This window comes from Dendropsophus ebraccatus, chromosome 14, assembly GCF_027789765.1.
Source record: "Dendropsophus ebraccatus isolate aDenEbr1 chromosome 14, aDenEbr1.pat, whole genome shotgun sequence".
Taxonomy (NCBI): domain Eukaryota; kingdom Metazoa; phylum Chordata; class Amphibia; order Anura; family Hylidae; genus Dendropsophus; species Dendropsophus ebraccatus.
Window position 1 is genome coordinate 78,693,703 of NC_091467.1, and position 16,640 is coordinate 78,710,342.

General features: G+C 53.2%; 1 protein-coding gene across 1 annotated transcript in view; it reads right to left on the minus strand.

The window, feature by feature from the left end:
* Nucleotides 1-16,640, minus strand: part of LOC138771704 (protein-glutamine gamma-glutamyltransferase E-like) — a 157,938-nt gene that overhangs the window by 101,676 nt on the left and 39,622 nt on the right. Inside the window, exon 4 of the mRNA XM_069951613.1 lies at nucleotides 15,766-15,884. Within this exon, the coding sequence (XP_069807714.1) occupies nucleotides 15,766-15,884 (119 nt within the window). The remainder of the gene's footprint in view (nucleotides 1-15,765; nucleotides 15,885-16,640) is intronic.

The window sequence follows — 16,640 nt, forward strand, 5'->3', positions numbered from 1 at the left end:
GCCTATGTGTGTCCTGTAGGACAGGTGGTAGGAGAGCAGGCTCAGGCCTATGTGTGTCCTGTAGGACAGGTGGTAGGAGGAGAGCACGCTCAGGCCTATGTGTGTTCTTCTGTAGGACAGGGGGTAGGAGGAGAGCAGGCTCAGGCCTATGTGTGTCCTGTAGGACAGGTGGTAGGAGGAGAGCAGGCTCAGGCCTATGTGTGTCCTGTAGGACAGGTGGTAGGAGGAGAGCAGGCTCAGGACTATGTGTGTCCTGTAGGACAGGTGGTAGGAGGAGAGCAGGCTCGGGCTTATGTGTGTCCTGTAGGACAGGTGGTAGGAGGAGAGCAGGCTCGGGCCTATGTGTGTCCTGTAGGATAGGAGCAGGCTCAGGCCTATGTGTGTCCTGTGGGACAGGTGGTAGGAGGAGAGCAGGCTCAGGCCTATGTGTGTCCTGTAGGACAGGTGGTAGGAGGAGAGCAGGCTCAGGCCTATGTGTGTCCTTCTGTAGGACAGGTGGTAGGAGGAGAGCAGGCTCAGGCCTATGTGTGTCCTGTAGGACAGGTGGTAGGAGGAGAGCAGGCTCAGGCCTATGTGTGTCCTTCTGTAGGACAGGTGGTAGGAGGAGAGCAGGCTCAGGCCTATGTGTGTCCTGTAGGACAGGTGGTAGGAGGAGAGCAGGCTCAGGCCTATGTGTGTCCTGTAGGACAGGTGGTAGGAGGAGAGCAGGCTCAGGCCTATGTGTGTCCTTCTGTAGGACAGGTGGTAGGAGGAGAGCAGGCTCAGGCCTATGTGTGTCCTGTAGGACAGGTGGTAGGAGAGCAGGCTCAGGCCTATGTGTGTCCTGTGGGACTGGTGGTGGGAGGAGAGCAGGCTCAGGCCTATGTGTGTCCTGTAGGACAGGTGGTAGGAGGAGAGCAGGCTCAGGCCTATGTGTGTCCTGTAGGACAGGTGGTAGGAGGAGAGCAGGCTCGGGCCTATGTGTGTCCTGTAGGACAGGTGGTAGGAGGAGAGCAGGCTCAGGCCTATGTGTGTCCTGTAGGACAGGTGGTAGGATAGGAGCAGGCTCAGGCCTATGTGTGTGATAAGGCCAGCGATACGATTTTACCTACCTGCACCGTACCTGTATGACTACATATATATACGCCTCTTGCTCAGAAGCTCCAGCACATTAGAGAGTCCCTGATAGGGTTAACTTATAGTTGGACCATTTCTTACCTTGGAAAACTTCTGATATGGACACTAGAAAGAATGTTTTGTCTCAAGAACTATTTCCCTCAGAGACATGTTTATCAGCGTTCAAGGCCATTCTCAGAGGAAAGTTGCCTGTCTGTTACAGTGGGAATAATGTGAAAGTATCATTGCAGAGAATGTATTGTTCTAACCTTTTTGAATAATAATAATGAATACTAATATAGATGCCATTGCACATGACTGAATATCTAAATCACTAGCACCGCCTGATCTATGTCTTATTAGCATTTGTTACCACCCTATATTTTATCTGTCTATAAAATGTGATGACCATAATAAAACTTGGGCCATTTCTCCAGGCTTATAATCATGATACATTGTCTTATCTGTGTCCATGACGTATAAGTAACGAGCTGGTAATACTGCAGGATTCCAACTCTAGATATAATTTAAAAACCATCCTTTACCTGGGTTTTTGGCTTCTCTCCATAGAGAGAGGTCAACATATAAATTTAACCTTAACAGTGTGTCCTGTAGGACAGGTGGTAGGAGGAGAGCAGGCTCAGGCCTATGTGTGTCCTGTAGGACTGGTGGTAGGAGGAGAGCAGGCTCGGGCCTATGTGTGTCCTGTAGGACAGGTGGTAGGAGGAGAGCAGGCTCAGGCCTATGTGTGTCCTGTAGGACAGGTGGTAGGAGGAGAGCAGGCTCAGGCCTATGTGTGTCCTGTAGGACAGGTGGTAGGATAGGAGCAGGCTCAGGCCTATGTGTGTCCTTCTGTGGGACAGGTGGTAGGAGGAGAGCAGGCTCAGGCCTATGTGTGTCCTGTAGGACAGGTGGTAGGAGGAGAGCAGGCTCAGGCCTATGTGTGTCCTGTAGGACAGGTGGTAGGAGAGCAGGCTCAGGCCTATGTGTGTCCTGTAGGACAGGTGGTAGGATAGGAGCAGGCTCAGGCCTATGTGTGTCCTGTAGGACAGGTGGTAGTAGGATAGGAGCAGGCTCAGGCCTATGTGTGTTCTGTATGACAGGTGGTAGTAGGATAGGAGCAGGCTCCGGCCTATGCGTGTTTCTCTTCTCTCCTTCCAATAATTCTTCTTTTCCACATGGTCGTGTGGAGAGGGAGAGTTTTTTGTATATGTATTTTGTTTTCTATCCTGCTTTGTTGTGTACAGAGCAAAGATTTTATTTCCCTTATGGAAGCGGCCGCCATCTCAGTGATCGCTCAGCTTCTATGCTCTGGTCAGTAAGTATTATGCCGCCATCTCAGTGATCGCTCAGCTTCTATGCTCTGGTCAGTAAGTATTATGCCGCCATCTCAGTGATCGCTCAGCTTCTATGCTCTGGTCAGTAAGTATTATGGCGCCATCTCAGTGATCGCTCTGCTTCTATGCTCTGGTCAGTAAGTATTATGGCGCCATCCGCTGCCGGGCTGCACGTGGCTGCTAACCATGGCGCTGCTCAGACAGGATGCCGCTCGCCTGGTGTCTGTCATCACTCTTCAGAGAGGTAAGTCCTAGTCATACGGCCTCTTCTGTGAGGAATTGTATGGTGCCTGTGCAGGCGGATATAAATTTCATGAGATCTATAATAGTTTATAATACTTTATTTGACTGTGCGAGCTCTGGGAGACAGCTCCGCTCTGGGAGACAGCTCCGCTCTGGGAGACAGCTCCGCTCTGGGAGACCGCTCCGCTCTGGGAGACAGCTCCGCTCTGGGAGACAGCTCCGCTCTGGGAGACAGCTCCGCTCTGTGATCATGTGCTGCTAGTTGTGCGGTCACTGAGCTGTTTGTGCACCTAGTTGCTAATTTCTTGCAATAGTTTTTTGCCATAATTTAACTGACTGCAAGTGCAATACATTGAAGTCAATGGGAGGACGAACGTCCAATGCACACAATTCTTCGAAAAATGGCTGTTTTTGCTGCAGTAAAAACAGCCGTTTTGTCAATGCATTGTATGCATTGGACATTTGTCCTCCTATTGACTTCAATGCATTGCACTTGCAGTCAGTTAAATTGCTGCAAAAACTACTGTTTTAAATATTAAAAAAGGCCGTGTTTTGATGTTGTGTGAACCTAGCCTTAGGGTACAAACACACACAGCAGATACGCAGCAGATTTGATACTGTGTTCAGTTATTTAGATCTAATCTGCTGCGTATATGCCGTGTGTGTTTGTACCCTTAGGGTATAAACCCACACACCGTATATGCAGCGTATTTACACATAGCCTAACAATGGCACTGCTTTTTCTTGTTGCATTGAAGCTATGAAACTGCATTGTGTGTACACAACCCTAGATTTGCTAGGTGTGTATTGGTGACACCTGATGCGTGATTCATTACACCTGAGTGTGATTCCTGGCTCTAGTTCTGCGATTGAAGGATGCAGTGAAGCTGTGAGACTGCAGTGTGTGAACACAAGACCGGAGTGGCTAGGTGAATATTGATTCCTTGCTCTAGCTCTGCTGTGGAAGGATGCATTGTGTGAACACAAGCCTAGAGTTGCTATTATTGCTCCTGACCTCTGATTCCTTGCTCTAGCTCTGCTGTGGAAGGATGCATTGTGTGAACACAAGCCTAGAGTTGCTATTTTATTTATAAATTTTTTTAATTACACCTGATGTTTCATTCCGAATGAGGCAGTAAAGTTATGAAGCTGCGTTGTGTGAACACAACCCTAGGATGGCTAGTGGTATATTAATTACACCTGACGTTTGATCTCTAGCTCTGCTTTTGTATGATGCAGTGAAGTTGAGACTGCATTGTATGAACACAACCTTAAAGTTGCTGGTTGTGTATTGAGCATCTGGGAACTTTTCTAGCATGGTTACTGATGTTTGCTGTTTCATAGCTTCAATGCAACATTATTGTGTGTACACACCCCTAGAGTTGCTACATGTATAGTACTGCTTTTTTTGGTGCAGTAAAAGATTAGCTTCACACGTACCAACTCGCAGCGTTAATAACACTGCGAGTCGGCTAGGTCCTGGCAGATCACTGTCACTACATACACGCAGTGGTCTGAACGTCCAGGCTGCAGAAGTACAACTCCCATCATGACCTGTCAGCAAGGCATGGTGCGAGTTGTACTTCTGCCACCTGGATGGCCACAGGCTGCAGAAGTACAACTCCCATCATGACTTGTCAGCAGGGGCATGGTGGGAGTTGTACTTCTGCAACCTGGATGGCCACAGGCAGGGCATGATGGGAGTTTTAATCTCACCTGTCCTGGTCTCCTGGCCGCCGGGGGTGGGTGTGGGTGCCGCGAGTGGCCGTCGGAAGGGGGGGGGGGGGAGGGTGTGTGGGTGCCGCGAGTGGCCGCGGGGGGGGTCCGCCCCTAATTGGTTAGTTGCAATTACTCCCTATATATTCCAGCCCTGCCCCACTACAGGTGTTGGAGCCTCTGCATGCTTCCCATAGCGTTTGGCCCAGCTCCCTGTTGTTCCTGACCTTAGTCCTTGTTCCAGTCCGCAGTCCTTGTCCCTAGTCCCTGCCCGCTGCCTTCCCATTGTTCCTGAGTCCTGTCCGCCACCTGCGATCACGCCTACAGACCTCTGCCTGCACTCCATCTCCTGCCTACTGCTCCTGCCACGCCTCGCCTGCCGTCACCAGCAACCAACCTGGGGGTCGCCTGCCGCAGCAAGTCCATCCCGCCTTGCTGCGGGCTCTGGTGAAAACCAGCGCCCCCTTAGACTCCGCTCCCTGGTGAGGTCAGTGCCATCGCTAGTGACGGTTCAGTGGATCCACTACTCCTGGCGTTACAGTAGGCTCCAACCATGGATCCCGGTGAGGTGCCTGATCTCCGTGACGTAGCCATAGTGGTCGCTCAACAGGCTCAACAAATCCAGCAACAGTCGCAGCAGATCCAGCAACTGACTGCCGCCTTACAGCAGCATACTACAGCCCAGCGCTCATCACCTCCTGCAGCCTTTTCGAGACTTCGACTGGCTCTCCCGAGTAAATATGGAGGCGATCCCAAGTTGTGCAGGGGATTCCTGACTCAGTGCACCATGCATATTGAACTCTTAAGTAGTCAGTTTCCCACCGAGCGCTCTAAAGTGGCTTTCATCATCAGCCTATTGGAGGGTAGAGCTCTGGCCTGGGCCACGCCGCTGTGGGACCGAGATGATCCTGTTGCTGCCAATCTCCGAACCTTCCTGGCCGAGTTTCGCTCCGTCTTTGAGGAACCTGCCCGTGCGTCTTCAGCTGAGACTGCTCTCCTCAACCTCTCTCAAGGGAGCTCCTCTGTTGGTGACTATGCCATCCAGTTCCGCACCCTGGCAGCTGAATTAGACTGGAATGAGGCCGCTCTAATAGCCACCTTCAAGAAGGGCCTATCCAGTCGGGTGAAAGACGTGCTCTCCGCCCGCGACCTCCCTACATCTCTGAACGATCTAATCCTACTGGCTACCAGAGTCGACAACCGATTTTCGGAGAGAGAGAGGAGGAGGTCCGGCAAGAACGGCGACTAAGCCTGCCCCGTCGCCATCACCGCCTAGCACCGGTTTTCCAGAATCCTGTTGCTCCTGTACCCCAGTCGACTCCTGAGGTTCCAATGCAAGTAGAACGAGTTCGCCTGACTCCTCATGAGAGGGCTCGCCGACTAGAGCTGAATCTCTGTCTCTATTGCGGTGGCTATGATCACTTCCGGCAGAGATGTCCCCAATGTCCTCAGTGTCCGGGAAACGCTCGCACCTAGGTCCGGTAGGAGAGGCCTCCCTAGGTGTGAATGCCACCTCTCCAAGATTGTCTTTGCCAGTTTCCATCCAGACACCCTCAGGACAAATTCACCAGACTACTGGCTTCATCGACTCCGGGTCTGCGGGCAGTTTCATTGCAGCTACCTTGGTCCAAAGATGGCGGCTACCCATGATCCAGCTAGCCCGACCCCTGTCTATCTCCTCGGTCACGGGCGAGACTCTTGCTGAAGCTGTGCTCTACCAGACAGCACCTCTAGTCCTCCAGGTGGGCGCTTTACACCAGGAGAAGATCTCCTTCTACGTTTTGCGCCATTCCTCTTCCGACATCCTGCTGGGTCTACCTTGGCTGCAATTACATACCCCTAAGCTATACTGGAGAACCGGGTAGATTCTCAGTTGGGGTCTGGACTGTCCTAACTGGTGTCTGAAGCTTCCTCAGCCCAAGTGCTCTGTGACGTCACCTGACTCCGTCAAGCCTCTACCCGGCCTACCGGCAGAATACCAAGACTTGGCTGACGTCTTTTCTGCCAAAGAGGCGGACTCTCTACCCCCTCACCGGACATATGATTGTCCCATAGACCTCCTCCCGGAACTTCTCCTCCACGAGGTCGGGTGTACCCTCTCTCCGTGCCCGAGACTGAGGCCATGTCTTCCTACATCCAGGAGAACCTACAGAAGGGTTTCATTCGCAAATCCACGTCCCCTGCTAGCGCAGGATTCTTCTTTGTGCAGAAGAAGGACGGTTCTCTTCGCCCATGCATAGACTACAGGGGCCTAAATAAGGTGACAGTCAAGAACCGTTATCCTCTTCCACTTATCCCTGAACTATTCGACCGTCTCTGTGGAGCCAGGATCTTCTCTAAGCTGGACCTCAGGGGAGCGTACAATTTAATCCGTATTCGTGAAGGAGACGAATGGAAGACCGCTTTTAACACCAGAGATGGGCACAACGAATACCTGGCCATGCCATTCGGCCTATGCAATGCCCCAGCGGTTTTCCAGGAATTCGTTAACGACATCTTCCGAGACCTCCTCTATGTCTGCGTCATTGTCTATCTTGACGACATTTTGGTCTTCTCCCCTGACCAGCAGACTCACGTGACACAAGTACGTCAGGTCCTAAGAAGACTACGGGCCAATCATTTGTATGCCAAGCTAGAGAAGTGCGTTTTCCATCAGCGCAGTCTTCCGTTTTTTAGGTATATCGTCTCCGACTAGGGTCTACAAATGGATCCGGCCAAGCTCTCAGCTGTTCTCCAGTGGCCACGTCCTGTGGGACTCAGAGCTATCCAACGCCTCCTAGGATTTGCCAACTACTATCGGCAGTTCATCCCACACTTCTCTACCCTGGTCGCACCCATCGTGACTCTCACTAAGAAGAAGGCGGATCCCAGGCTTTGGCCACCTGAGGCCGAGCAAGCCTTCACTAGTCTAAAGTCAGCCTTTGCTTCTGCTCCTGTGCTAGTTCGCCCGGATGCCACCAAGCCGTTCTCACTTGAGGTCGACGCATCTTTAGTGGGCGCTGGAGCCGTCCTCTCGCAAAGGGACGCATCAGGCAAGACCAGAACCTGTGGGTTCTTCTCAAAGACTTTCTCCCCTGCCGAGAGGAACTATACTATTGGCGACTGAGAACTCTTGCCAATTAAGTTGGCACTGGAGTAGTGGCGTCATCTCCTAGAGGGGGTCAAGCATCCGATAAATATTGACACGGACCACAAGAACCTTCTCTACCTCCAATCGGCCCAACGTCTCAATCCCCGGCAGGCCAGGTGGTTGCTTTTCTTTTCACGTTTCAACTTCATTATCCATTTCCGTCCGGCTGAGAAGAACGTGAAAGCCGATGCTCTCTCCCGAGCATCTGACGTCATGGGACAAGAGGACTCTCCTCGCCACATTATACCTCCCGATCGCCTAGTGCCAGTCGCCACATCCACTCTTCAAAGATTGCCTCCCGGTAAGACCTATGTGCGTCCTGCTCTTCGAAGACGGATCTTGAAATGGGGTCATTCCTCTATGGTGGCCGGGCATCCGGAAGTTCTAAAGACCGGGCAACTGATCTCCCGCCACTGCTGGTGGCCTAGCCTACTCCAAGATGTCAAGGACTTTGTGGCTTCCTGTACCATCTGTGCCAGAAACAAGTCCTCCCATCATAAACCTGCCGGCCTACTTCAGCCCTTGCCAGTTCCAGACCGCCCCTGGTGCCATACAGGCATGGACTTTGTCACAGACTTGCCTCCATCTGCGGGTAACACTGTCATTTGGGTTGTTACTGATCGCTTCTCCAAGATGTCCCACTTCGTGGCTCTTCCGGGACTACCATCAGCTCCTCGCCTGGCCCAGCTGTTCTTTCAGCATATCTTCCGCCTACATGGTCTTCCTCTTCATATAGTGTCTGACAGAGGCTCACAATTCGTCTCCAGATTCTGGCGTGCTCTCTGCTCTCAACTCCAAGTGAAGCTGGACTTCTCATCGGCCTATCATCCCCAGACCAATGGGCAAGTGGAAAGGGTCAATCAGGTCCTTGGCAATTATCTTCGACACTTCGTCTCCGCTCGCCAGGACAACTGGTCCAGTCTGCTTCCATGGGTGGAGTTCTCCTACAACCATCTGGACTCGAGTTCCACAGGCAAGTCACCCTTCTATGTGGTCTATGGGCATCACCCTCGTCCTCCTCTGCCTCTCTCCATCCTCTGAGGTCCCAGCCGTGGAGGAATTGTTATCTGACCTGCAGTCGATCTGGGAACAGACTCGACAATCTTTGCTCAAGGCATCTGACCGCATGAAGGACCAGGCGGACAAGAGAAGAAGACCTGCCACGAATTTTCTCCCAGGTGACCAAGTCTGGCTCTCGGCCAAATATGTCCGACTCAAGATTCCCAGCTACAAGTTGCGTCCTCGATTCCTTGGTCCTTTCTCTGGGCTAAAACGCATCAACCATGTCACCTACAAACTCCGCCTACCCCCTACTATGTGGATTCCGAACGCCTTCCATGTTTCCCTCTTAAAGCCAGTGGTCCTCAACCGGTTCTCCAATAAGTCTTCGTGCACTGCTCCACAAGCCGTCTCTGACGATGTCTACATCGTTAAAGACATTCTGGCCATGAAAACTGTCAGAGGGAGACTGTTCTTCCTAGCGGACTGGAGAGGATTTGGTCCTGAGGAGAGGTCCTGGGAACCCGAGGCTAACATCCTGGACCAAGATCTCATCAAGAGGTTCCTGCAGGCAAGAAAGAGGGGGAGGCCAAAGGGGGGGGGTACTGTCACGGCCGCGGCGGCGTCCCGTGCTCCGGGCCGCCGCCGCGACCTCCCTCTGCTCCATGCAGCCGCCGGGGTCCTTGTGCAGGGACCCGGCGCTGCTACCTGTTCGGCCCCGCTCCTGTCTCCGTCTGTTCTGGCCGGCGTGCGCGTCCCCGCCTCCTAGGGCGCGCGCGCCCGCTGTCTCAGATTTAAAGGGCCAGTCCGCCCCTAATTGGTTAGTTGCAATCACTCCCTATATATTCCAGCCCTCTCCCACTACAGGTGTTGGAGCCTCTGCATGCTTCCCATAGAGTTTGGCCCAGCTCCTTGTTGTTCGTGACCTTAGTCCTTGTTCCAGTCCACAGTCCTTGTCCTAAGTAACACATCTACAGTGCTGCATATATCCATCTATGGGGAAGCTATCGGAGTAAGTAACACATCTACAGTGGTGCATATCCATCTATGGGGAAGCTATCGGAGTAAGATCCAGAACACATCTACAGTGGTGCATATATATCTATGGGGAAGCTATCGGAGTAAGTAACCCATCTACAGCGGTGCATATCCATCTATGGGGAAGCTATCGGAGTAAGTAACACATCTACAGTGGTGCATATCCATCTATGGGGAAGCTATCGGAGTAAGATCCAGAACACATCTACAGTGGTGCATATCCATCTATGGGGAAGCTATCTGAGTAAGTAACACATCTACAGTGGTGAATATCCATGTATAGGGAAGCTATCGGAGTAAGTAACACATCTACAGTGGTGCATATCTATCTATGGGGAAGCTATCGGAGTAAGATCCAGAACACATCTACAGTGGTGCATATATATCTATGGGGAAGCTATCGGAGTAAGTAACCCATCTACAGCGGTGCATATCCATCTATGGGGAAGCTATCGGAGTAAGTAACACATCTACAGTGGTGCATATCCATCTATGGGGAAGCTATCGGAGTAAGATCCAGAACACATCTACAGTGGTGCATATCCATCTATGGGGAAGCTATCGGAGTAAGTAACACATCTACAGTGGTGCATATCTATCTATGGGGAAGCTATCGGAGTAAGTAACACATCTACAGTGCTGCATATATCCATCAATGGGGAAGCTATCGGAGTAAGTAACACATCTACAGTGGTGCATATCCATCTATGGGAAAGCTATCGGAGTAAGTAACACATCTACAGTGGTGCATATCCCTCTATGGGGAAGCTATCGGAGTAAGTAACACATCTACAGTGGTGCACATCCATCCATGGGGAAGCTATCAGAGTAAGTAACACATCTACAGTGGTGCACATCCATCTATGGGGAAGCTACAGGAGTAAGTAACACATCTACAGTGGTGCATATCTATCTATGGGGAAGCTACAGGAGTAAGTAACACATCTACAGTGGTGCATATCCATCTATAGGGAAGCTATCGGAGTAACACATCTACAGTGGTGCATATCCATCTATGGGGAAGCTATCGGAGTAAGTAACACATCTACAGTGGTGCATATCTATCTATGGGGAAGCTACAGGAGTAAGTAACACATCTACAGTGGTGCATATCCATCTATAGGGAAGCTATCGGAGTAACACATCTACAGTGGTGCATATCCATCTATGGGGAAGCTATCGGAGTAAGTAACACATCTACAGTGGTGCATATCCATCTATGGGGAAGCTATCAGAGTAAGTAACACATCTACAGTGGTGTATATCCATCTATGGGGAAGCTATCGGAGTAAGTAACACATCTACAGTGGTGCATATCCATCTATGGGGAAGCTATCGGAGTAACACATCTACAGTGGTGCATATCCATCTATGGGGAAGCTATCGGAGTAAGTAACACATCTACAGTGGTGCATATCCATCTATGGGGAAGCTATCGGAGTAAGTAACACATCTACAGTGGTGCATATCCATCTATGGGGAAGCTATCGGAGTAAGTAACACATCTACAGTGGTGCATATCGATCCTCAGAGCTGCATGCGATCAGTAGCATTACTGTTAAAGGCAGAAGCTGTTTTTTTGCATGGACCAAGAGATCTATCCAGCAACAAGGGAAGTCACAATACCTGAATGTAAAAGGCTAAAGCCATGATATAACCCTGACAGAAGAATGGTCTCTAGACCAGGAGATGTTCTGGCAAATCGCCAGATATTACAGCAACCCATTGGTCCCATGGCCATTTCGAGTGAGACCAGGGTGCGTGGTTTTAATGCCCTAAAATTACTGGGGACGACAACAAGTAGAAGCCTTGTAAAAAGACAATACAGGATCAGTCTCATTAATCCTGATTGACCTCTTGGGCCAATCTGTGGCTTTGTTGTAATTGTTGTTCTCTCCTGATGAATATGTCCAAAAGGACATTTTGGAGACTTCCCCAGATTCCTCACCTACTGCCCCATGAGGGCGGATTATGTCTGGCCAATCACCAGATATCATGCCTCATTACTCCTATAGCTCAGGAAGGCATGGTTGTTCTCTCCTGATACAGGTGTCTAAAAGGCCATTTTGGAGACTTCCCCAGAATCCTCACTTACTGTCACAGAAGGGCAGATTGTGTCTGGGTCTGGACCACCTAGGATTGACGGCCTGAAGATTGACAGGCCTGATGAGCTGAGGCTTTTTAGCATTGGTGGTGCAGAACCCACTAAGAGAACCTCCCTGAGGATTAAGGAGGTTTTCTATCCTGGTGTGAGAAGAATCTGACTTCTACCATATGACCCTCGACTGAGGCGATCCTCCGATTTCTCCAGGATGGGTTTGAGAATGAGCTGAAGCTGCTACCGTCACAGTCCATGTCTCTGCTCTTTATACCCTTCTAGACAGCTGACTGTCCCATGAATCCCTAATACAGAGATTATTAAAGCTACGCAAAGGATTAAAGCGACTAACCCTAACCCTAAGGTTCTTTCCTTATCCAACATTACTCAGTAGCTTGAGTTACCTGTTTTTATGTCTAAAATTCCTCCAGTGAGAGTTACACCTGCGCTCTCTCTGGACGGGGGCCGAGGCCTGTGCCTGCGCTCTCTCTGGGCGGGGGCCGAGGCTTGTGCCTGCGCTCTCTCTGGGCGGGGGCCGAGGCTTGTGCCTGCGCTCTCTCTGGACGGGGGCCGAGGCCTGTGCCTGCGCTCTCTCTGGGCGGGGGCCGAGGCTTGTGCCTGCGCTCTCTCTGGACGGGGGCCGAGGCTTGTGCCTGCGCTCTCTCTGGACGGGGGCCGAGGCTTGTGCCTGCGCTCTCTCTGGACGGGGGCCGAGGCCTGTGCCTGCGCTCTCTCTGGACGGGGGCCGAGGCCTGTGCCTGCGCTCTCTCTGGACGGGGGCCGAGGCCTGTGCCTGCGCTCTCTCTGGACGGGGGCCGAGGCCTGTGCCTGCGCTCTCTCTGGGCGGGGGCCGAGGCTTGTGCCTGCGCTCTCTCTGGACGGGGGCCGAGGCTTGTGCCTGCGCTCTCTCTGGGCGGGGGCCGAGGTTTGTGCCTGCGCACTCTCTGGACGGGGGCCGAGGCCTGTGCCTGCGCTCTCTCTGGGCGGGGGCCGAGGCTTGTGCCTGCGCTCTCTCTGGACGGGGGCCGAGGCCTGTGCCTGCGCTCTCTCTGGACGGGGGCCGAGGCCTGTGCCTGCGCTCTCTCTGGGCGGGGGCCGAGGTTTGTGCCTGCGCACTCTCTGGGCGGGGGCCGAGGCCTGTGCCTGCGCTCTCTCTGGACGGGGGCCGAGGCCTGTGCCTGCGCTCTCTCTGGACGGGGGCCGAGGCCTGTGCCTGCGCTCTCTCTGGACGGGGGCCGAGGCCTGTGCCTGCGCTCTCTCTGGACGGGGGCCGAGGCCTGCGCTCTCTCTGGACGGGGGCCGAGGCCTGTGCCTGCGCTCTCTCTGGACGGGGGCCGAGGCCTGTGCCTGCGCTCTCTCTGGACGGGGGCCGAGGCCTGTGCCTGCGCTCTCTCTGGGCGGGGGCCGAGGCTTGTGCCTGCGCTCTCTCTGGGCGGGGGCCGAGGCTTGTGCCTGCGCTCTCTCTGGACGGGGGCCGAGGCTTGTGCCTGCGCTCTCTCTGGACGGGGGCCGAGGCTTGTGCCTGCGCTCTCTCTGGACGGGGGCCGAGGCTTGTGCCTGCGCTCTCTCTGGACGGGGGCCGAGGCCTGTGCCTGCGCTCTCTCTGGGCGGGGGCCGAGGTTTGTGCCTGCGCTCTCTCTGGACGGGGGCCGAGGCTTGTGCCTGCGCTCTCTCTGGACGGGGGCCGAGGCCTGTGCCTGCGCTCTCTCTGGGCGGGGGCCGAGGCTTGTGCCTGCGCTCTCTCTGGACGGGGGCCGAGGCTTGTGCCTGCGCTCTCTCTGGACGGGGGCCGAGGCCTGTGCCTGCGCTCTCTCTGGGCGGGGGCCGAGGTTTGTGCCTGCGCTCTCTCTGGGCGGGGGCCGAGGCTTGTGCCTGCGCTCTCTCTGGACGGGGGCCGAGGCCTGTGCCTGCGCTCTCTCTGGGCGGGGGCCGAGGCTTGTGCCTGCGCTCTCTCTGGACGGGGGCCGAGGCTTGTGCCTGCGCTCTCTCTGGGCGGAGGCCGAGGCTTGTGCCTGCGCTCTCTCTGGACGGGGGCCGAGGCTTGTGCCTGCGCTCTCTCTGGGCGGGGGCCGAGGCTTGTGCCTGCGCTCTCTCTGGGCGGGGGCCGAGGCTTGTGCCTGCGCTCTCTCTGGACGGGGGCCGAGGCTTGTGCCTGCGCGCTCTCTGGACGGGGGCCGAGGCTTGTGCCTGCGCTCTCTCTGGACGGGGGCCGAGGCTTGTGCCTGCGCTCTCTCTGGACGGGGGCCGAGGCTTGTGCCTGCGCTCTCTCTGGACGGGGGCCGAGGCTTGTGCCTGCGCTCTCTCTGGACGGGGGCCGAGGCTTGTGCCTGCGCTCTCTCTGGACGGGGGCCGAGGCTTGTGCCTGCGCTCTCTCTGGGCGGGGGCCGAGGCTTGTGCCTGCGCTCTCTCTGGACGGGGGCCGAGGCTTGTGCCTGCGCTCTCTCTGGACGGGGGCCGAGGCTTGTGCCTGCGCTCTCTCTGGACGGGGGCCGAGGCCTGTGCCTGCGCTCTCTCTGGGCGGGGGCCGAGGTTTGTGCCTGCGCTCTCTCTGGGCGGGGGCCGAGGCTTGTGCCTGCGCTCTCTCTGGACGGGGGCCGAGGCCTGTGCCTGCGCTCTCTCTGGGCGGGGGCCGAGGCTTGTGCCTGCGCTCTCTCTGGACGGGGGCCGAGGCTTGTGCCTGCGCTCTCTCTGGACGGGGGCCGAGGCTTGTGCCTGCGCTCTCTCTGGGCGGAGGCCGAGGCTTGTGCCTGCGCTCTCTCTGGACGGGGGCCGAGGCTTGTGCCTGCGCTCTCTCTGGACGGGGGCCGAGGCTTGAGAGCTTATTTAGTGAGAACCAGAGAAATCAGAAGATTTTTATCTGTATCTTTTTCAGAAAGGAACAGTGATGGGAAATCTTCGAAAGCCACTTTATCCAGATGGATACGGCAGACTCTGTGTGTTACCAGGAGGTGAGAGTCCAAGTACCTGAATCCATTAAGCTCCTTACCACAAGGGCAATGGCTACATCCTGGGTGGAGGAGATGTGCATGCCCATTGAACTGCATTGTAGTCTTCTTATACTTAGATTAAATTAGAACCTCTGGACAACCAACCCTTGCTAAAGCGGTTCTCTTGCTATATCCCCATTATGTGCTGCTGCTTAGGACGTAAGGGAAAGGGGAATTTTATACTCACCGTAAATTCTCTTTCCTGTAGTCCGAAGCAGCAGCACAAACTAACCCTCCCTATAAAAGTTTATGCATCATACCTTGAGTGTTTTGGGTTATGTTTTCCTAGATCGTTAGAAGTACACAAGGAGGCTAGAGGTCAGCATAGGGCCTTATAGGCGGGGCAATTAACCCTTTATTGCTTGTTACCATCTGTCCTATCATTTCAGGAAGATAGAATCTCCCTATTATGTGCTGCTGCTTAGGACTACAGGAAAGAAAATTTATGGTGAGTATAAAATTCCCCTATAATATAATAAGAAGGAATAATGTAACTGGGTGTAACCTGCCTGGTGTGTGTGTGTAGGTTACACTAAGTTATATTATATTATTCCTTCTTAATACATATATATATTATAATAAGAAGGAATAATATAACTTAGTGTAACCTGCCTGTATACAGTATATATAATATAATTAGAAGGAATAATATAACTGGATGTAACGTGTAACATATAAGATATACACTCACCGGCCACTTTACCCTAGAGATGGTTGTGCGTGAAAATCCCAGTAGATCAGCAGTTTCTGAAATACTCAGACCAGCCCTTCTGGCACCAACAACCATGCCACGTTCAAAGGCCTCAAATCACCTTTCTTCCCCATACTGATGCTCGGTTTGAACTGCAGGAGATTGTCTTGACCATGTCTACATGCCTAAATGCACTGAGTTGCCGCCATGTGATTGGCTGATTAGAAATTAAGTGGTAACGTGCAGTTGGACAGGCGTACCTAATAAAGTGGCCGGTGAGTGTATAACATACTGTATAAGATGTGAGAGTCACATGACATCAGATACATGGCGGCCATGTTGGAGGTGAGTGGCTGCTGCTACACTCCGGCTCCTTCCTCTTCCTCCCGACATCATTAGATATGAAGAAAAAACATTGGCTGTTGCCTTACCTGCCCATAGTCCCATCGTCTGCTGCTAAAGCCGTTAGCGTTCCCATACCAGTACATTCCGCCATCATTCAGCAGATACTCCGCCCTCTCCGAGTCACTATTCATGTAGACAGCATCACCTGGGAGACAGAACAATCCATCAGCCGCCAGCTATATACACAGGCCCCACAGGGTATACAGAGAGATACGCCAGAGGATGAGACATTACAGGGGAACAAATCTCCAGTCTGCCAGTACTTATCAGCTGTCGTATGTCCTGCGGGAAGTGGTGTTTTCTCTCCAGTCTGACACTCTCTGCTGCCACCTCTGTCCATGTCAGGAACTGTCCAGAGCAGGAGAGGTTTCTATGGGGATTAGCTGCTGCTGCTCTGGACAGTTCCTGACATGGAATACACCACTTCCTGCAAGACATACAGCAGCTGATAAGTACTGGCAGACTGGAGATTTTTACATAGAAGTAAATCAGATCTGTGTAACTTTCTGACACCGGTGAATAAGGCCGTCTGCCGTTTTGTCGTCTGCCCATGGTGTATTCCCTGACAGGATCGGAATAGAAGACTTGCCTATATGGGCAGAGCCCCCCCTTATGTCTGTCAGGTAAATCAATGCTGGTGTACGGCCTCTATGATTGTGTATACATCTATAGGCCATGTTCACACGCTGTATGAGACCGGCCCTTTCCATGACCCGACCAGTCTCAATAAAAATCCTCCCTGCTGGTACTGCAGTACAGGTCAGATGATCATTAGTGATGCAGAGTTCTGATGTGGGCGAATCCGTTCACCCCCGCGTCAGAACTCCGCACAGCGCAATATGGAGCGAGCGGCCGGAGCCACTGTGAGCACTGACAGGGTTTCTGCGGCACCGCTAGGGAT